This window comes from Notamacropus eugenii, chromosome 5, assembly GCF_028372415.1.
Source record: "Notamacropus eugenii isolate mMacEug1 chromosome 5, mMacEug1.pri_v2, whole genome shotgun sequence".
Lineage (NCBI taxonomy): Eukaryota > Metazoa > Chordata > Mammalia > Diprotodontia > Macropodidae > Notamacropus > Notamacropus eugenii.
In genome coordinates this window covers 183,617,677-183,639,475 of record NC_092876.1, presented here as the reverse complement: position 1 = coordinate 183,639,475, position 21,799 = coordinate 183,617,677, and the positions used below count along the sequence as shown (strand labels likewise).

At 41.6% G+C, this 21,799-nt stretch overlaps 1 protein-coding gene across 1 annotated transcript in view; it reads left to right on the top strand.

Moving 5' to 3' along the window:
• Positions 1-226: 226 nt before the first annotated feature.
• Positions 227-21,799, top strand: part of OPCML (opioid binding protein/cell adhesion molecule like) — a 1,434,734-nt gene continuing 1,413,161 nt past the window's right edge. The window contains exon 1 of the mRNA XM_072611620.1: positions 227-353. Within this exon, the coding sequence (XP_072467721.1) occupies positions 293-353 (61 nt within the window). The 5' untranslated portion in view covers positions 227-292. The remainder of the gene's footprint in view (positions 354-21,799) is intronic.

The following is a 21,799-nucleotide window of genomic DNA, read 5'->3' as shown; positions in this document are numbered from 1 at the left end:
GACTAGAACCAATGAGTGCCTTGTAGGAGGTCTGCTGTGAGCCCCGTGCAGATTGGTGGTGGTGATTTTTACCAGTTGTGTGTATGTGCAAGAAAAAAAATAGAGAGACGCTGGCTGCCTGCTCCTATCTCTCTCTCTCTCTTTTTCTTGCTCTCTCTCTCTCTCCCTCCCTTTGCAAACATTGGATTTAAACCTGCTCAGAATTCAGCACAGAGGAAGGCAGCAGCAGCAGCAGCAGCAGCAGTAGTAGCAGCAGCAGCAGCCCAGCAGCTGAGAGCACCGCAGCTCCAAGATGTACCATCCTGCCTGCTGGATCATCTTTTCAGCAACAACTGCCCTGCTCTTCATTCCAGGTACAGTGGGAAGGGTTCTTTCTTTTCCTGGGGGATTTGAAGATGTTAAAGGAGAAGGGAAAGGGGAAAAGAAGGAGAGGGAGGGATGTGGCCAGAGAGTGAATGTGAGATGCATGTGAGTGAGTGAGAGCGAGGTAGCTCTGATATACGCACACACACACATATATGCATAGACACACACTCACTCACTCATACACACAGACTCACAGCTGCTAGCCGTAGACTCTATGTTTTGCTTAGAGCTGTCCCGGTGAGCTGGGTTCAAATTCTGCCCCTTACTGTGAGACACTGCTTCTACTGTGTTGGGTGCCAAACTGATATTAACCAGCTCCAACCAAAGGGGAATGAGAAAGGGAGCTGAAACTCTCAGGGGCCATTTGGGCAGAATTCCTGCATAAATGGGTTATGCTAGGACCTGCAGAATGGACCAGAAATCTTTATTGCTCTTTCTCTTGCTTTTTTCCTTTTCTGCTCTCCTCACTTTGGTCCCTTCCCCTCCTTTCAACTTCTCTATTACTCATGTCATTCTCTCTCTCTCTCTCTCTCTCTCTCTCTCTCTCTCTCTCTCTCTCTCTCTCTCTCTCTCTCCCCCCCCCCCCCCTCCCTTTCTCTCTGTCCGTCCTTCTGCTGAATGGAAAGATTTTGCCTTTGAAGTTCAAAACCATCTCATCATTCTTCCTCCTCCATCATTTCAGAAAAGTAGAATTACCCCTGGAAGGTCTGGGGGAAACTTACACTGTAGGTCTGGAATGCTCCAATGTTTCTCCCCTTACCTCTTACCCCTTCCCCAGTTTTTTAAAGGAAATCCTATCACAGCAGGTGCCTGTTTGGGGAGAATTCTGCAGTGACACAGGCAAGATGCTGCAATCTTTATAAGAAAAGCTTAGCAAAAGTGTTGCAAAATTCAGCATGTTGAGATATATTCAGTAACTGTACCTTTGCCATTGCCGAGCAGAAGAATGGATCTGTACATCCTCCCAGCAGTGCTGATTTCCTTAAGTTGGGGTTGGTCTTAATCAAGATGCTGGCCAGGATGGCAGGGGGTTTTTACTCTGAACCCCAGTGAGATGGTTTATTTACTGATTGGTTTATTTTAAAAAACACAGATGGAAATAAACAGGGGAACTCAGGATTGAACATCGGCTCTCTCAATTGAGAAATGAAGCACAGACACATACTTACACACATATATCCACTTGTGTGCTTAGATGCACACACGTGTGCCTACCCACTCAAATACACGATTCATACAGCCTCACACACAATGAAGCAATGTTGTATGGGATTCTTTGCAAACTGATGCAGTTGGGTATTCCTTCAAAGTGAAATAATAAATATGGGAGTTTGGCAGGGAAAAAGAGAAAGAGAGGTTTGATCAAGAAAAGAGGAAAAGCCATCCTAGTTTTTGACATTTTAGAGGCTTCTTCCTGCTTTGGCTTTTCCAAACTATAACTGGGCTCTGTGTAGCCATTTTCCAGGGTGAAATCCCTCACTTTCAATAGAAATAGTCTCAGAAGGTCAGAGCAGGGTGGAGTTTGCATCTGTCTGTGTGATACATAAGATAAATTAGGATTCCCAGCCAAGGGTAGGTGAATGGGGGGTTTGGTCAGGGCAGTGTTTTGGAGTACAGAAGACAAGGACACACAGGGAACACACAGTACCTGTTATGGCCTGATAGAGGGAGCCAGGTTAGTCTGTTGGGTCAATAGTAGGAGAACAGAAAACTTTGCTGCGTGTATGTAAGTCTCCTACTTGGGAGGTCAAGCACTGACCCTATAAGCAAACTTCCTTAGTGAGAGAAGAGCCATTCCCCCTTCCCCTTTCTCTAAGTCTGGAGCATGCTAGATTTCTAGTAGCATCATCCAGGTGATTCAGGCCCTGCTAGAGAAGGGAAGCCTGTCCTGTGTTTTTCCATTTACAGGCAAAGATCAAGAAAGTCCACTTATGGGGTGCAAAAATACAGGCCAAACTATCTAAACTGCATTGCAATACACTCTGAACCCAGAAAAAGCAGAAAGTAGGAAATCAGAATGAGGGGTGTCCCCCTGGTACCTAGGAAACCCAAAGCAAGGACTATTTAAGATCCCGCAGAGGATTGAGGTCAATCTACCAAATACACCAATGGAAATTGAAAGGGCATATCAGTCAATACCAGGTCCATCTTACCCTAGAATCATGTCCTGGATAAAGGATTGGATGGTATGCCAAGTGACCCCTAGATACTTCTTAAACTCAGGAAGGACATGAAAGCTGCTCTTGGGTTTTATTTTCCTTTGACACTCATTTCTGGTCCAGTCTGTTGCATGCCTCTGGGGAACTGCTCTTTATGCTAATTGTGCCTGGAGCATGGTATGTGATGGTTCAATCAAGGAGGAGGGAAAGTTGCTTTTAGAAGGTGTAATTGAAGTGAAGGAAAATATCACAACTTGAAAGGTTCCTGCAGAAAATAGAACCTAGCTTTCTCCAAAAGTTATTATTAGATACAATGGTTTATTTGTGGTTTCACCCTCCTCACTTCTTTTCTTTTCCCTTTTTTGGGGATTTTTCCCCCCTTTCTTTAGAAGATGCTTTTCTCCCATAGGGGCTAATGCCAGCTTGTTAGTAATTTACTCTCCATGAGTTTAAAGACGAAAGGTTAATGTAATAATGAAACCCTGACCTGACTGGGCCCTGATGCCATTTCATTTTGCAGCTTTTTATTTCTTGGTAAAACACGTTTCCATCCCAGAATAATTTTAAGGCTAATGTTGTTGTCATCTAGTGCCTTTAGGGGGGAGACCGCTGGCCATAAATTGCTTTTCTAGGCAGAATCTCTCTTATGGGAAGGACAGTAACAAGTGGAAATTGTAATGAGCCTGCAGCCATGACAGTGGTGAGGGTTGACAATTTAATTGTCACACCAGTGGTACACACCTTGCACTAAGATTGTGATTTTTGGCATCCAGGGGTGAGGGATTGTTTGATATGGTAGGTAGAAGGGAAGATAGAATTAAGAAGGGAGGGATCTCTCATTGATTGACCTTGTATTTGGGAGATTGTATAGTAAGGAGAATAGGATAAGCAGGCCAACCCTAAGAGATGTCAGTGTTGTTTGGGCCAAAGTTTCTTCTTTCTCCTTTTTCTTCTTGCTCCTATAAGAATAACCTGCCTGTCAAGCTTGTGATATTACTATGAAGTGAGTTGGCATTCAGTCAACCAAACATATTCTCAGCCAAAGGGACCCAAGTCTCTAAGGGTTAGAACAGGGGTAGAGAACCTGTGGCCTCAAGGCCACATGTGACCTTCTAGGTCCTTGGGTGAAGCCTTTTGACTGAGTCCAGGTTTGACAGAGTTGATCCTTTTATTAAGGAAATTTGTTCTGTGAAGTCCGGATTCAGTCAAAGGGCTGTACTTGAGGACCTAGAGGGCCACATGTGGTGTTGAGGCTGCAGTTTCCCTTACCCCTAGGTTAGAGGGTTATCAAGTATACCCATTTGAATATGAGGTCACCAATCTTGGGAGTGGGGAGGTTCTCCTTCCTCCCATGTTCTCCCTTCTCAACAGCACTCTGCTCCCCACCCTGCTCCATGGAGCAGCATGAAAATCACCTCGGAAGAGTTCTTTGTGGCTGGCTCTCAGCTGCTTCCCTGTGGACTGGCTCTGGACCTTGGATTATTACCCCAGCAACTTCCCTAAGTCTCAAACAGATGTCTGCCCTATATGTTTCAGTAGCTTTTGGGTCCAGATGGAGGGTTCGCTTTGACTTGAGAGACCTTCATCTCCAACTCTTACTTTATCCCATTTCCCTTTAAGGAAGATATCTCCTGAGCACGGAGGGAGACTTTCTGAGGCAGGAGACAGGCAGAACCTGTTTAGTGCCAGGTGGAGCATGGCACTTTGGGCTACTCAAAGTTGTTTGTTAGCTATGTTCAGATGGGGTCTACCCACCTTGAGTCCATATGCATTCCCATGAGCTTGTCTGGCTTATACAAGCTTCAGAGAATGAGATAAATAAGTGGATGCAGGCTTGGAGACCTAGACTCTCCTGAAAAGCCTTGTGAGCCAGGCCCGAGTGTTAGTTTGATTGATAATGAAAGCCACTGCCCCCCAACCAAATGAGATAGAAAAAATAAAGTTAAAGCACCGTAGAAATACCAGTAGTAGTTGTTCTTTTATTATTATTAGTTTTCTTTAGGCTGGACTTGATATTTGTTTAGTATAGGGAACTCCTAGTGAAGAAATTCCTTCTACTAATATAGATTAGTGCCTTCTCTGCCTCTTATAAACTTAGAAAGGTAGCTTGGACTGTTGTTGACGAGTCACTTTTCAGTTATGTCTGACTCTGGGGTTTTCTTGACAAAGATAGTAGAGTGGTTTGTCATTTTCTCTTTAGCTTATTTTACAGATGAGGAAACTGAGGTAAACAGGGTTAAGTGACTTGCCCAAGGTCACTCAACTAGTGAGTGTCTGAGGCCAGATTTGAACTCAAGAAAATGAGTCTTCCTGACTCTAGGCCTGCCATGCTATCCACTGTGCCACCTCGCTGCCCATATCTTGGGCACTGAAGATTTGACTTGCCCAGGGCCACATAGCTAGCAGTTTCAAAGACAGGACCTGAAACTAAGTCTTCCTGATTTTTCTCTATTATGACACACTGCCTGTCATCATCATCATCATCATCATCAATCAATCAATCAAAATAATAATAAATAATAATACAGTTATCTCATTCCTCTCATCCTAGTTCCATTGTATCTTCGATCCCAGTGTTCCCATGATTCCATATTTTTTTAAGAAAAAGTAGCTTAATAAGGATGATAAGGTACATCCTGTTTTCATTCAGCAAGAAATACAGTAGGATCCGAGGAGGAAGACGAGTCCAAGCAGCCTAGTTGAGGCTACTTATTCATCTCTGGACTGGAGAGATTGTTACTTGTCCCATAGCTCTGAGGACTGAGTCATCTGGATTGGTCTGCGTTTGTTGACTTCTTTTTCCTTTTCTCCTTTGTTTTCTTTTTCTCAGGACCTGTTCCTTCACCCCATGCCACATTACTTTCACTCTCTTCAACATCTTTTGAAATAAAAAAGCTGTCTAAGGATAGCCCTTATCTAATTGGCCTGGTTACCAGCTCTAGGCTGAGGATTGTAGACCCAGCGTCTTTCACAAAAGTCTGGTCATCTGATGTCCACAGGCTCAACCTGCAGATCAAGTTGAATATTTAGAAGGGGGAGTTAAAATTCTGAATTGACTTTTGCTTCTTTTCAATAATTCAGATAATTGGAGACAGCTTGGGATAGTGAGCATTCAGCCTCAAAGTCAGGAAGACTTGGGTTCAACTCCTTCTTCAGATCTTATTAACTATATGAACCTTAGGAAATCACTTAGCCACAGCTTGCAGTCTCAGCTTTCTCTTCTGTACAAGGGTGATAATAATAGTATGTACCTCACAGGGTCATAAGGCTCAAATGATAAGATATATGTAACATAATTTGTAAGCCTTAGAGCAATATATAGTACATCCCAAAAGTGGTAGTGTAGATTTAAGCTTTAATAACAAAATAGTTTAATACTTTTAAACATCAAACTTTAAGCTTAAAACAGTGCTATGACTTTTGGGACACCCTGTAGAAAGACAAACTGTTCCCATCTGGCTCACTTCTCCCTTCTCTTCAATGGGCCTTCTGTTCAATATTAAAGCCATGGGGGATGGAAAACCATGAGGAATACTTTAGAATGTTTATCAGAGGACCTTCAACTTAGAATAATGGTTTTAGTGCAAATAGGGGAAAGGCTGAGAATTTCTAGGGGAATGTGACCTATTCTACTGCTGAAGAAGCAGGCTTGGCTGAATTAAGGTTTACACTGATTCTGCATCATGTCAAGGGAAACAAAAATGACCAAACACTGACTTACATTCAAGTAAAAATGGAAAAATCCTTACCCTCTTCTTCCCTTTTGCTTCCCTCTGCCTGAACTTTACCCTAGGAATCTCAATATTGTGTATGATCTACGCTGTTACAACCCTTCTACAAGGATTAGTAGACAGTTACATGAGTTTTTGAGATCAAGATATTTTCCTCAGTGGCCAAACCTTCCAGGGAGGAGCTTCTTTCAACTTAGAGAGGCTGGTTCTTGGACAGAGATAGAGCTTCTGTTGCCAGGCCTAAACCTGAAGTATTTGCCGCATATATGTTCCCCAGGTGTAGTTTTTAAGACACCAGGATTGTATCTGTGCTATGTGAAGGCATTTGAGGAAGACTTCAGTGTAAGTGAATAGGCTGACCTTATCCATTAAAGTTTTCCTGAACCTCAGAATTGCTACAGATACAATAAAGGGAGTGGAGGTGGGGGTAAAAGATGCTCCCTTTGGCTAAGAGCTCCAGGTGTGGTAACTTAGAAATCTTTTGCATAGGTGGGTAAAGAAGCCTTGTGACTTAGCTTTGGGGAAGTTGGGAGGCATCATGATACAGTAGAGAGAACACTGATTCTGGAGTCCTAGGTTCAAAACTCTCCTCTGATACTGCCTGTGTGACCTTGGAATGTCCCTTAACCTCTGTGGGCTTCATTTTCCTCATCTGTAAGCCCGTGAGATCCCTTTCAGCTCAAATCTCTCATCCTATAACTTGAGTTTGGCAACTGGTCTTTATACCTTCGGGTATTATGCAGCTCAAGGACTGTGACTTTCCTCTTCATTCCCTGACTCAGTGAGGGCCCATGAGCCTTTGGGCCCTGCTTGCGGATGGGTCTCAGCCAGCTCATTGAAGCTGCCTGGGGCTGGAAGTAGGGGAAGGCTTGAAAGGAAACCCCAGGTAGCTCATGTGGATAGACTCAAGTGTCAGAATACAGATGGCCTCTGGCTGCTGACAACCTAGCTTGTCAGTAGCCATGGATGTTAGCACGTTGGGATGCTGAGTGGCACCTTTCAGGAATCAGGGAGAGCCAGGCAAGCACATAGGGGAACAAGACAGGTTGGCATCGCCTCAGGGCATCTCTGCTCTGCTCTCTCACCCCTTCCAACCTTGCTAAAGATGCCTAATCAGATCATTCAACGCAACTCTCAGCTCCAGGGCTGTCCTCCTTAGGTTTCGCTGCTGTTTGTGGAATAGGCCTAAAGCAGATTTGTACCATGACAGGAAAGACATCAGTGGCCCTTTCTTTGCCAAAGACAAGGAAACTTGGCTTCCTCTATGGGGGTCTGTCAGAGATGGGAGTTGGTAGCAGGTTTCCAGTTCTACCTAAAAAACTATATCATCTGAAGACTCCGTTATTTTGGGAGTCAGGGCAGAAGGGAATGTACTTCTATGAAAAGAAAAGGATAAATTTGATAGCCAGAAGTCACAAACACAATCACTCATAACTTTTACAAGGATATATGCACAAGCCTCTGTTTTCCTATTTTTCACATATACTTGTCAGCTTAGAAGTGGGCAGCCCCCAGAGATGTACTCACAGACCCCCAGAGAGAGAGTAAGCATCCTTGCTCCAGGTTGTCCTTTAGCCCCACAAAGCTCCTAGGTTACTATAGTCTCTGGAGCCTTGAGATCATCTCCCCTGCAAGCACAGAAGGAGAAATTCCCGCACTCTCTCTGTGCCAGACACCCCCATGCACGTGTCAATTCTCCCTCCTAGCAACACAGCACCTGCAGCCTCCCCTTACCCTGAGCTTTCCCCCCTCCACCCTGACACCCACACACCCACGTGTTCATACAGTGCTATAGGCAGAGGACAGTACTTACTCTATTCTCCCATACCCATATTCACTTGCCCACCCAGACCCTCTTGGTGATGAGTGGCCAGGGAGTCTCTGACAGTCTTGGGGCTTAATTAAATGTTTGCAAAATGCTTGGAGATACCCCTGGGCAATGTGCTGGATAAGTGCAAAGCATTATCATTATGATGCCACACATTCCCTTTAATGAGCAGGGAGATGCTCTGTGGAGAGGCCCTTGGAAAGGCCAAGATGAATCGATACATTAGGACACAGGCCATTGATTGGAATTGCTGCTTGCATGCTCATAGGATATGATATGTGACTGTCATATTGCATGCTGAAGTACTATAGAGTGGAGCAGGTTTGCTCATTCCTCTTTTCAAGGAATGGAGACATGGGCACAGTATCAGTCAAGAAGAACAAAGGAGAGATGGGCAACTCCCATTCCCTAGACTTGTTGGAACATTGTACATGGGAATGCCTAAATGTGGCACTGCCCTGGAGATATTTTCTTACTGGGTATAATAATAGGTTACATAGATTTAGGTCCAGAAAGAAACTTAGAAGCCAACTTGGCCAATTCCCTAATTTCACAGATGAAAACACTAAGACACAGAGAGTAATGCCTAGGTATTTACCCAGGTAGTATCTAGGATTTTAACCCAGGTATTCTGACTCCAAGTCTTCACTCTTCCTACTATAGAATACTACCTCCCTTAAGGAAGAAGGGATTACTGTAGGTAGGTACTTTGAATTTGGTTATTGGTTCTCCTATGAATCCCAAATCTCCCACTATGTACCTTTTTTCACATCTGTAAAGTGGAGCTAGCGAGGACACCTTCCCTTCGCTCTGGGGCATGGAGGTTGGCATAGCAATTTTTATGATCTTGGTGATTTGGTGATGGAGGCATGCAAAAGATATTTACTATTATTATTTATTTCTGTGTTCATGCTTGTTAATAAACACAGAGAGTGCCTAAGAAGTACACGGGCCCAGGCGTGAAGAACTGGTGCTGCCTAAGTTGGAGTCGCACATCACATGTTGAGACAACACACTTGGGAGTGTGATTCTTTCAGTAAACACAGATGCATGCCCTAACACACAGCTATCAATCTAGGCTGTTCACGGACCACAGTCACTTAACAAATCCCATAAGGGTAGTGCATGGTTGAACTTCCCCCAAGTTTGTAAAGTCAATTGCATTCACTCAGACAAGTCTAAGGGGGAAGAGTGGTTATTGCATCATGGCACAGAAATGGGCTACATATGACATAGCGTATAACTGGAGTTCTAACCTGATTCTCTAGAAGGAAAGAACAATGCTGTGCTTGGGAGAAATGAAATTTTAATTTTGGGAAAAGCAAATGGAAGAGAGATGAGTCCTTCAGGTACAATTGAGACTGAAGTAAATTGAAGAGGGGAGAAATATATCAGGGAAATTCAGAGGGCAGTCTCTGACATTCCATCTGAGATTGTGTGGTATTACAGAAAGCTTAGTGGCTTTTAAGTGAAAGGCTCTGGATTCAAATTCTGCCTGTACCACTTGTTACCTATAAGACTTTGGGCAAGTCACCTCTCCTCTCTGGTCCTCAGTTTCCTTATCTGTAAAATGAAGGTGGACCTTTTAGGTCCCTTTCAGATTCTAATCTAAAGTAGTGGAATAGAAAAGCTTTTATTAAGTGTGATATTCCAAGCAGCATGCTAAATGATGCAGATACAAATAGAAAAGCAAGACAGCCCCTGTTCTCAAAAAAGTAGAATCTAATTTAAGGAGACAGTAGAATAGGAGAGTTCAGTTGTCGTGTTCATCATTCATTGTCGAAGAAGACCATGTCTTCAGAGAAATGATGACATGACTTGCACTTGACTTTTTTTGAGTGAGGGAGGGCTGTGCAGGTCACCAGCCTCACTTCTCCTCCAGAGCCATCTGAATCCAGTGACCAGATCTTCGTCAGGATGACTGGAGATGACCCAGGATGCACTGGGAGACCTTGGCCCCTTTAGGCCAAGGTCTTTGCAGGTACTCACTTAGGGTGAGGTTAACGCCCATTCATTGAATAGACCTGTTTAAGAAGTAGCCAGGACATGGCCCCTTTAATGAGGCCAAGAAAAAGAAAGACATTGGGCTGGGTGGAAACAGCATCAGTTATTATTGATAATCACTCTAAAGCCAGGAGGGTCCAGAGGAGTCCTTAGGCAGGGGCTCATTGGTGTACCAGCTTCAGAGTGCAGTAGGTTTAAGGTTTTGGGAAAGGGCAGGACAGGACAAGACAGGGAAGAAAAGGCAGCACAGGGCAAAGCAGGGGAGGGAAGGGTAGGGTAGAGAAGAGAAGGGAAGGGAAGGGAAGGGAAAGGAAAGGAGACTAGACAGTAAGACCCAAGTGAACTGGGCATCTTTTGGCCATCCAAATTTACCTTCCTTTGGAGAGGAGAAGGAAGGGAAGGGGGAGGCAGACAGGAGAGGAGGAGTTGTGTTCATCTTTTGTTGCCGAAGAAGACCATGCCATAAGAGAAATGATGACATGACTTGCATTTGACTTTGTTTTGAGTGAGGGAAGGCTGTGCAAGGTCACCAGCCTCACTTCTCCTCCTGGGTTCAGTTATAGGGGAGATGGAAAGACCCATTGGTCTTTAGGGTTCAGTGTTAGTGGTGATGGGAGGGCCTAAGAGTCCTTAGGGTTCATTGTTGGGAAGGGTATATTCTAGTGGGGTCTAGGTAAGTAGGATCAGGGATGAGGTATTTGGGGGAAGGTCTCAGTGGTCTTTACTTTCAAGCATCTCACTGATCCTCAGGGCATTTGAAGAGATCTTTTAAGATTTGTAGCACAACCCTGTGAGATGAGTGCTATAGAAGGTGTATCACCATTTTACATTTGAGGAGGAAGTCACATACACATATATGTATGTATGTATATGTATATATGTACACACACACACATACACATATAAGAGATCGAGTCTGCTCAACCCTTTATTCCCACTAAAATGGCTGAGCTATTTTTGAACAGAAGTTGAATCGGAGTCAATTGGCCGTTCACCTCCCCATTTCACAGGAGTTAGGGTTTTTGTTCAGACCTGACATTTCATAGATGGTATAAGGAACTCCTTAAATGGAAACTACATTGACTGATACAGATCGGTAACTTGTAGTCTTAGTTGACTAGGGACACTGAGAGGGTAAGTCACGCGCTTTTGCTTCTGGTCATATAACTTAGTCTATGTTAGAGACATAACTCAAATCCAGATCTTTCTGAGTCCAAGGATGGACCTCTATTCTTCCACATTGTCTCCCACTGTACTTGGGTTATCTGAGCTTTAGTTTCCTCTATAAAGGAATTAAATTAAATGACTTTTAAGATCACATCCATCTCTCAATCTATGATGCTATGTGCCTATGTTTAAAAAAAAAATCAATCCTTCAACCATTGCCTATTCTTACCCGCATATTTTTGTTCTGTGGCTATTTCTTTCTTGTATATCTTGCTTGTCTGTCTGTGGTTCCTTAGTATTATCCGTATTTTCATTTTCTTGCTTCTTTAACTATCTCTAATTCTGCATCTATCTTAACCTCTGTCTTTCTCTTTCCCTCTCTCTTTCTGCCCCTATCTCTGGCTTTCTTTTCCTCAGCCTGTGATGGGTGTGATTATAATTACCAGTATAGCAACTGCACATACCAAAGTAGCTGTGACATTTGCTTTGGAGTAGGTGGGATATTTAAGGGAACTCCTTGCTATTCTCCCCTGTGGGAGTGGAGCAGGGCTTGGATTTTTGCTTCTTACTTTGAGGGGAAGTGGGGTAAAGGAATTCTATTTCTCCAGTCCAATGTGACAGACCCTGGCAGATTGTGGAAAGAGAGGTCAGAAAGGACATGAGAAGGACCTTCAGGACTGACTTGAGGATCAGGCTAAAATATTGTGTTCACTCCTTTACTCTGGGAATGGTAGGCCACAAATATCTTGGATAAGGGTTTTCAGTTAGCAATTGGGAAGGGTTGTACTTAGCACCCACCAGAGAGTTCAGAGTGCTTTTATATTTATTCTCTATTTTATATTTTTAGTATTGCAAGGGAAGGGCGAGGGTTGTTTTTTTTATGATACATGGGGAAACTGAGGTAAGAAACTCAATGTCAAAGGTGGACTTAAAATCCAAGTTTCCTAAATTCTAGCTAAGTTTAATTATGCACTAAATTTATTCCTTATAAATGTAGTTAATCATTTAATCAATTCTTAAGCATTTATTAAACACTTAACCTCTCCCAGACATTGTGCTAAGCCTGGGGATAAAGGACAACAAATGAAAGTCCCTACTTCCAATGATCTTACATTCTAATGAGGGAATCAAGTCCATATAAAAATATATAAGTATAAATCTAAAGTCAATATATATGCATACATGTACATATACATATACATACATGTATACATATGCACACTTACAAAGTAATTAAAGCTAAGATAGTTTGGCAGGGAGGGCATGAGCAGTTGAAAGATTGGGAAGGGTTTCATCCAGAAGACAGTAGTAACTGAGCTGTGTCTTAAAGGAAGAAAGAGATACCATGAGGAGGAGATAGAGAGAGATTGCATCCAGTTATAGGGCATACCTAGTCCAAAGACATTAAGAAGACAGATCTAGTGACATGTGTGACCAACTAAGGGAAGGTCATTTTGGCTGGATTGAAGAGTGTAGGACGAGAGTAGTGTGACTGGAATGGGAGGTTGGGGCTGGATTGTATAGCGCTTTAAAAAGTGGAGTGTATATTTTATCCTAGAGGTTAGGGGGGATCGTATGGTCATATCTACACTTACAGGAAATTATTTTGGCAGCAGTTTGTGAGACTGACTGGAGTAGAGAGAGGCTTGAGACTGGGGGAGCCATTAGGAAGCTGTTGCAATAATTTATGTGAGAAAAGATAAGGACCTGAGCTAAGATGGGAGACATGTGACTGTGAAAAGTGATTGGATTGGAGAGATATTGTGAATATAGAAACTGTAAGATTTTGCAGTTGATTGATAGGTTAAATAGGTGAATATGTGGGAATATGGGGTGAGAGAGTATACAGAATCCAGGATAATTCTAAGATTGTGAACTTGAAACATCTGAAGTTAAACATTCCATGGAAGAAGGAGTAAGGATGGAAGTTTTCAGATGGATTCTAAGAAACTATCAACCTAGGAAAATGACTCCTACTCTTTTACGTTTTGGCGAAGAACTAGAAACTGAGGGGATAGATGCCCATCGATTGGGAAAATGCTGAACAGGTTATGGTAAGGGAATGTACTATAAGAAGTTGTCAAAGGCATGGTTTCAGAGAAACCTGGGCAGACTTGTATGAACTGGTGCAGAGTGAAGAGAGCAGAACCAGAAGAACCATTTATGCAATAACAGCAAAGTTGTTTGAAAAGCCTTAGAAACTCTAATCAACACAATGACCAACCACAGGGAATTTCAGAGGACTTGTGATGAAACTTGCTTTCTACTTCCTTATAGAGAGGCAATGGGCTCAGAGTACAGATTGGAACATAAATTTTTTTTGGGGGGGGGGGTTGGAATGTGACCATTTTGGGAATGTTTTACTCAGCTATACAAGTTTGTAATAGAAGGTTTATTTTTCTTGCTTTCTCAATGTGTATATGTGTGTGGGGGGGGGAGGGTGGGTAAGTAGAGAGAGCAGGAGGATCTTGAAATAAGATTATCTTATAAATAAAATTTTTAATTTCTGTTAGTCCAGTCTTACAAATAGCAGTGCTTTATCCAAGCCCTCAAACAACAGTCTGCTCATGTAGCTGGGAAAAGGGAAAGTGCTTGGATGCCCAAGTAGTCTGACCAGTGGCTGCCAGCAAATCTAAATGCACTGCTTTGAAAAATCAAGAATACATATTCCTCCTAGAACAAGGCCTTTGCAGGCAAATGCGTCTTCCTTTTTTTTTTTTCACATGCCATATTCTTCTTAAAAAAATATTAATTCTTTGTTAAATATTTCCCAATTATATATAAAAATTTTTTAACATTCATTTAAAACATTTTGAGTTCCAAATCTTTTCCTTTTCTCCTTCTTGATAAGGCAAAACAATGTGACATTGATTACACATGTTAAGTCATATAAAACATAGTTCCATGTTGCAAAAGAAAACACACATACAAAAACCCCAAGAAAAATAAAGCAAAAAAAGTGCATTCACCTTTATTGGAAAAAAAGGGAGTTTTCATATTAGTTAGATTAAACCCAAAGTGCCCATGCAGCATTTCTAAGGCTTCCTTGGAAGAAAATGTGGTCATCCTCTATCTTTGACTTCTATGTCACTTTCAGTCCTGTCCCAACACTGTGGCAGGGTATTGGGGGACAAGAAGACAAAGAGTTTCTGTTTCTGGCAATGAAAAAGCTTTCTAAAATCACCTAATGTTATTTTTAAAAAATTAATGTTTTAATGCACAAAATGAGACTTAGATTCAGAAGACTTGGGTTTGAGCCTTGGCTCATGCTTTCTATATTATTTGGGATAAGTTATTTCACTTTCTTAAATCTCAGTTTTCTCTTTCTTCCAAAGTCCAGAATGTCAATGCTCTCTCTGCACTCTCCATCTTTCTTGTCTTATACTGTGTGTGTGTGAATACATATCGTATCTTTCAGGAGAATTTAGGTTTCTTGAAGACTAAGAGTGTTTCAGTTTTGTCTTGTCTTTGCAATCCCGGTACCTGGCACATAGCAGGTGTTTGTGAATATATTTTTTGAAAAAATTTGAATGATTGATCCAGAAGATTAGTAGAGGTTGAGCTTTAGAAAGATCAAGTAAGATTCAATTTGCTTCCATGTTTATTAGCAACTTAAATGGTTCCTGCCCTCAAGGAATTTATATTCTTTTGGAAGGATTTAGCAATCACACAGATAAGTAAATGCAAAGTGATTTTTTTTTTTTGTCCCTATTGGTAACTATTAACTGGAGGCATCAGGAAAGATTTGTGTGGGAGACAGAACATGAACTGAGACTTAAAGGGAATGAGGGATTCTGGAAAGTGGAGGCAAAGAAAGAGTGGTGCCATCCTAGGTATTGGGATATACTGTGCAAAGGGATACCACTGAGGGAGAAAAGCAAATAGGAGACTGTGGCTGGAGCAGAGATCATGTTAGTTGGAAGGATGAAAAATAAGTCTAGAAAGAGAGGCTGCAACCAGACTGTGAAAGGCTTTAATATCAAGCAGAAGGGTTTGTATTTAATCTTGGAGGCACAGGGAATCAGTGAGATTCCCAAGCAGGGGAATGAAGTGGTCAGACTGCTTTAGGAATACCAATTTGGCATGAATTGACTTCATGGAGAATAATCAGGAAGCTATGACAATATTCCAGATGAGAAGTGATGAGGATTAAAAGTTGGCTCAAAGATATATTTCGGGCAGAAAGGGACCTCAAAGGTCATTGAGTCCAACTGTCATTTTTATAGAATAATGATAATAATAATAATAGCATCTATAAAGTGCCTACTATGTGCCAGGCTAAGCACATCGTATTTATTATTTCTTTTACAACTATTATCTTTTTTTATCTTCATAATAGTCATGAGAGGTGGGTGCTACTATTATCCCTATCTTATAGTTGCAGAAACTGAGGCAAACAGAAGTTAAAGTGACTTGCTCAGGATCATACAGCTGGGAAATGTTTGAGGCCAGATTTGAACTCAGTTGAGTTCTTCATCAATGTTCTATATCCAGTGTGCAACTTAGTTACCTAGAAACAGGCTCAGAAAGCCAAAGCAACTTGCCCAAAGGTTTTTCAGCTAGTTAGTATTAGAAGTGAGATCTGAATTTACATCTTCCTGACTCCAAGTACATCATATTATGCATCTGGCCACGCTGACTCAGATAGGATAGTTGTGGCATGAGAAGGGGACTTATGTGAGATGTGTTATGGAGGAAGAATTGACAAGACTTGGCAACTAATTGGGCAGAGCTGGTGAGAGAGAGGGGAAAGATGAAGATGAAGATAAGATTGAGAGAATGTTCATGCCCTCAGTAGAAACAGGGAAGTTAGGAGAGGTGGATTTAGAATAAGTCAATCAGTAAGCATTTATGAAGTACCTACTGTGTGCTAGACATTGTGCTAAGTGTTCAGGAAAGGCAAAAGGCAGACCCTGCCCTCAAGGAGCTCTCAATCTAAGGGAGTACAACAGCTATGTATAAACAAAGGATATGCAAATATATTTGCATGCATGCAAGCTACATTTAGGATAAATTGGAGATAATCAATAAAGGGAAGACCTCTGTTGACTTTTTAGAAGCCAGCCCATCAATCAGCAAGTCTTTATTAAGTTTCTCCTATATTGTGATTATGAGGTAGCTAGGTAGAGTAGTGGATAGAGAACTGGACTTGGATTCAGGACAACTTGAGTTCAAACCCAGCCTCAGAAACTTTTTAGCTGTGTGACCTTGAGCAAGTGACTTAACCTCTGCCACAGGAGAACAAAATGGCAAATCACTCCAATATCTTTGCGAATAAAACCTCAAGAACAGAGGTCCATGGAATGATAAAGAGTCAGACATGATTGAGATGACTGAACAACAAATACTGTCGTTATACCAGGTGCTGGGTAAACAAGGACAAAAGTAAAACCGTTCCTCCCCTCAAGGAGCCTACATTGTAATGAGGGACATATACAGCTAACCACATACAAAAGAGATACATCTCGACTTTAAGGGAGAGGTATTAGTAATTAGTGAGGACAATCAGAAAAGGTTTCATGCAGAATAGCATTGGAATTGAATCTTGAAAGAAACTTGAGTTTCTAAAGAGGCAGAAGGGCAGAGGTGATATATTCCAGGCATCTGGGATAGGCACTGTAAAGCAAAGAGATGGGAGATGTATTATTCAAGGGGAGAGTGTTAGATCATTTAGGCTGGAAATGTAAAAAAGGGACAGATTATCACAAGGTTTAAATGCCAAACAGAGGAATTTACATTTGATTGTGGATGTAACAGGGAGCCTCAGGAATTTGGTGAATGGGATAGTGCTTTAAGAAAGTCACTTTGATGGCTGTATGGAAGATGAATTGGAGCGGACAGCAAAGACAATCAGAAGGCTGCTTCAGTAGTGCAGGCAAGAGATGATGAGATCCTAAACCAGAAAGATGGCTTCATGGGCAGAGAGCAGAGGACAGATGTTGGGGAGGTAGAAACGATAAGATTTAACAACTGATTTGACATATACGTTGACTGAAAATGGAGACTTGACAATAACACTGAGATTTCAAACCTGGGTGATTAAACAAATGGAGGTGTCCTTGACAAAAGTTGGAAAGGTGACAAGAGGGGTTAGGTTTGGAAGAAACGAGGGTGAGTTCTATTTTGGGCATATTGCGTTTGAGATTCTTATGGGATATCCAGGTAGAGATGTCCAGAAGACAGCCAATGGTGCAAGGCTTAAGGTCAAGAAAGAAATGTATTCAGAAGGCTGGGTATAGAGATTTTGGAAATATTCCTAGAGAGGATAAGTGAACTAAGTAATAAGCGATTAGATATCCAAGAGACTGAAATTACATATATATAACATATATTTGTATACATATATATATTATATAATGTGTATGTGTGAATATACACACACACACAGAGGGACAGAGAGAGACAGAGTGAGAGAGAAACAGAGACAGAGACAAAGAGGAAGAGAGACATAGTCAGAGAGACAGGGATAGAGAGGCAGAGTCAGAGACAGTTACAGAGAGAGACAGAGACAGATAGAGACAGAGACAAAGAAAGACAGAGAGAGAGAAGAGGGCCCAGGACAGAACTTTGAGGAAAGGAAGGATGGATAGTGATACATAAAGCAGCATCTCTCCCTGATTCTTAGTATCTGGGTGAATGTGAGCAAGCTACTTCACCTGTCTGAATTTAGTTTCATTATCTGTAAAGTGAATGATTTAGATAAGGAGATTTCTAAACTTCCTTCTAGCCCTAAAAATAAAATAAAAAAAGGTGGTCCTTACCCTTTTTTTCTATCATGCATTCCTTTAGTATTCTGGTTAAGCCTATAGCCCCCTTTTCCGAATAATATTTTTAAATGCATAAGGTAAAATACATAAGAATACAAGGGAAACCAACTATATTAAAATATAATCTATCTATATGTCTATCTATCTCTTTAAAAGAAGTTCATAAATTACAAGTTATGAACCTCTGTCCTAAATCTATCCTCTTATTATCCTAAGAAGCACAGCCAATATTGCATTCCATATCCTCTGACTCCAAATCCAGCATTCTTTGCCTAGGGCCTCTCAGAATTGCATTATCTACCAGGACTAAGGAACTTCAATTCAGTAGGATAGCTATGGCTAAGTGTTAAGAATAAGGGGAGATACTATAAGGTAGAACAACCAGGTCTATCTTCCCGCCATTTTCACTACTTGTTGACCTTAGGCAGATCATTATCCCTCTCAGTGACCCAGTTTCTCTTCCTTTAAAAGGAGAAGTTGCATAGTTTAGAGTTCTGTACATGCCCAGGGGTCTCTAAGTGTTGGGCAGCTTGTCAGCAAAGTGAACAAGTAGACACTCTTGATCTCAAAGAGCAGAGTTGTTAGGAGACATCATCTCTCTGCTCCTTAGGCAGAGAAGGTGAGAAATTTTTCTAAGAAAATATAAAAAAAAATGTAGTTGGGTTCAGAGAGATATGTTCCATTCCTTTTCATCTTCTTCCTCTTTAAAATAATAAAAACACAAATTGATACATGACACTGTGCTGGGAATTCTATGTTTGAGGAAGATATAATCTCTTAAGAGATTATATGATTTTGAGAGATTATATTTTGAAAGGAATGGTTCAGTTAAAAGCTTTTGGGAGACCTTATATAGTGCTTTAAGGTTTTTAAGATGATTTGCAAATGTCTCATCTCACAACAATCCTGAAAGATAGGCGGTTTTGTCACACCACACCCAATTTACAGATGAGTAAACTGAGCCTGAGAGAGGTTAAGTAATTTGCCCAGGGTCACACGGTTAAGGAACTGTCTGAGGTTCTAACTTGATGAGTGTCTAAGAAGGACTGGTACTGAGGCATCTCAAATTCTGAAGAGAGACTGCAGAGCCAAAGCAAGGACAGGAAAACCAAGCTACAGCAAATCTTTACACACAAAATATGCCTAGATTTCAGGAAGAGTTTTAACAAAATTTGTCATAATTTTGTGGACAAGATGGACAAATATAGATCATTTAGTCATTTTTCAGTTGTGTTGGACTCTTTGTGACCCCATGTGGGATTTTCCTGGTAAAGATACTGGAGTGGTTTGCCATTTTCTTCTCCAGATGATTTTACAGATGAGGAAACTGAGGCAACAGAGACAAATGACTTACTCAGGTTCACACAGCTAGTAAGTCTCTAACGCCACATTTGAACTCAGCAAGAGGAGTCTTCCTGACTCCAGGCCCAGCTCTCTATCCACTGTGCCCCCTAATTGCCCTTTTATATGGAGGTTCAGTCAGGGTAAAATTGGACAGATTCAGGCCTGGTTGAAAGATCCAAGAACAGTGATATGTGAATTGATAACAGCTTAGTGAAAGGTCTTTGGTGGATTGCTCCAGCACTCTGTTCTTAGAGTTGCTGTATTAAATATTGTTGTCAATTACTTGGATAAAGGCAGAGGTGGTATGAATATCTAATTTGTGGATAGCATCAACCAGGGAGAGACAATTAGTAATAGCATTTGTCACAATTAATAATAGCTAGCATTTTATAGCATTGTGCACACTGGCGCCAAGAAAATCCCATAAACATATGGTTCATGGTGTCATGAAGAGTCAGACAGGACTGGATGACTGAACAACAATAAGCTATTATGCGGCTCCTTAAGATTTGCAAAGTACAGGGTAGCTAGGTGGTGGAGGGGATAGAGCTCTGGCCCTGGAGGCAGGAGGGCCTGAATTCAAATGTGGCCTCAAACCCTTATTAGTTATGTGATTCTAGGAAAGTCACTTAAGCCCTATTGTTTCCAAAAATAATAGTAAAAAAATTGCAAAGCATCTTGCAAATATCTCATTTTTATCATCACAGCAATCCTAGGAGGTAGATGCTAGTTTTATCCTAATCTTATAGATGAGGAAACTGAGACAGAGAGAAATTAAGTGATTTGCCCAGAGTCACACAGCAAGTAAACATCATAGATTTGAACTCAGGTCTTCTTGACTTGCATCTGGTGTTCTGTCCTCTGTGCCACCTGGGAGCCTCGAAATCCTGGAATTCTCCAAGTTTGACAAAGCACTTTCCTTACTATGCTCCTGTGAGGTGCAGAGAGCAAGTATTACCCATCTTTAGGAATGAGTAAACTAGGCAAAAAAGACAAAAAAATAAAAATATGTCCCTGGTCCCAAAGCTGGAAACTGTTGAAGGTGCTAATCAAACTAAAATCTTTTGACTTTTACTCCTATTCTCTTTACTCAATACTAGCTCACATATGAAACTGAAATCCTTCAGATTGAAAATGACCTTGACAGGCTAGAATAATGAGATAAATGTAATAAGCTGAAATTTAACATAAAAGTATAAGATCTCATACTGTAATTCAATTGTGTGGGGGTGGGGGAGATGTGTCTAGACAATAGTTCATGTTCAATGTGCTCATGTTAAGGAGACTTGGAGATTTTACAAGTTCAACCAATATGCTCTGACATTGTAACATACTGGCAAACAAAGGGAATGGGACCCTGATTAGCAAGTGCTCCCTATACAAGTGTACTGGCCTAGAAGGAGGATGGTGAGTTCTCCCGCCTGTACTCTGCTCTGAGTAGACTGTGTTGCAAGGTGTTTTTCTACCAAACATGACTATGACTGTTCTAGGTGCCCCTTTTAGGAAGGACATTGGCACGCAGAGTATGTCAGAGGAGGGCAATTTAATTGGTAACAGAACTTGAATGGAGGCCATGATATCAGTTGAAGGATCTAGGGGATAGTTAACCCAGAAAGGTAGAAATTGGTGGGGTTAGAGCTGGAGATGGTGACTGTGTATTTGAAGGATTGTCATATGGAAGAAGAATTAAATTTGTTCATTTTGGTCCCAAAAGGGAAAACTAGAATTGATGGATGAGAAGTTGCAGAAGCAAGTTTATGTTCAGTGTTGGGAAAAAATTCCCTAATGATTCATTTCAAAAGGACAGTGTTCTGCTTGAAGGAGTGCGTTTCCCTCACTGATGATCTGGAAGAAAAATTTGGAAGACCACTTGTTGGGAAAGCTAAAAGGGGAAGCTTTTTTTTCTTAGGCTGCTAGGTGGTGCAGTGGATAGAGCACCAGTGCAGGAGTCAGGAGGACCTGAGTTCAAATTTCACCTCAGACACTTGACACTCACTAGCTGTGTGACCTTGGGCAAGTCATTTAACCCCAAATGCCTCATTCCAGGTCATCTCCAGTCATCCTGATGAATATCTGGTCACTGAATTCAGATGGCTCTGGAGGAGAAGTGAGGCTGGTGACCTGCACAGCCCTCCCTCACTCAAAATAAAGTCAAGTGCAAGTCATGTCATCATTTCTCTGATGGTATGGTCTTCTCTGGCAATGAAGGATGAACACACACACACACACACACACACACACACACACACACACACACATACACACATAGGTGATGCAGTAGGTAGAGTGCTGACCTGGAGTCAGGATGACCCAAGTTCCAATTTGGCCTCAGATACTTCTCAGCTTTGTGACTGGACAAATCAGTTTTAGTGTGCTTTTCTGTAAAAGGGGGTTAATAATAGCACCTATTTCAAGGAGTTATTTTGAGTATAA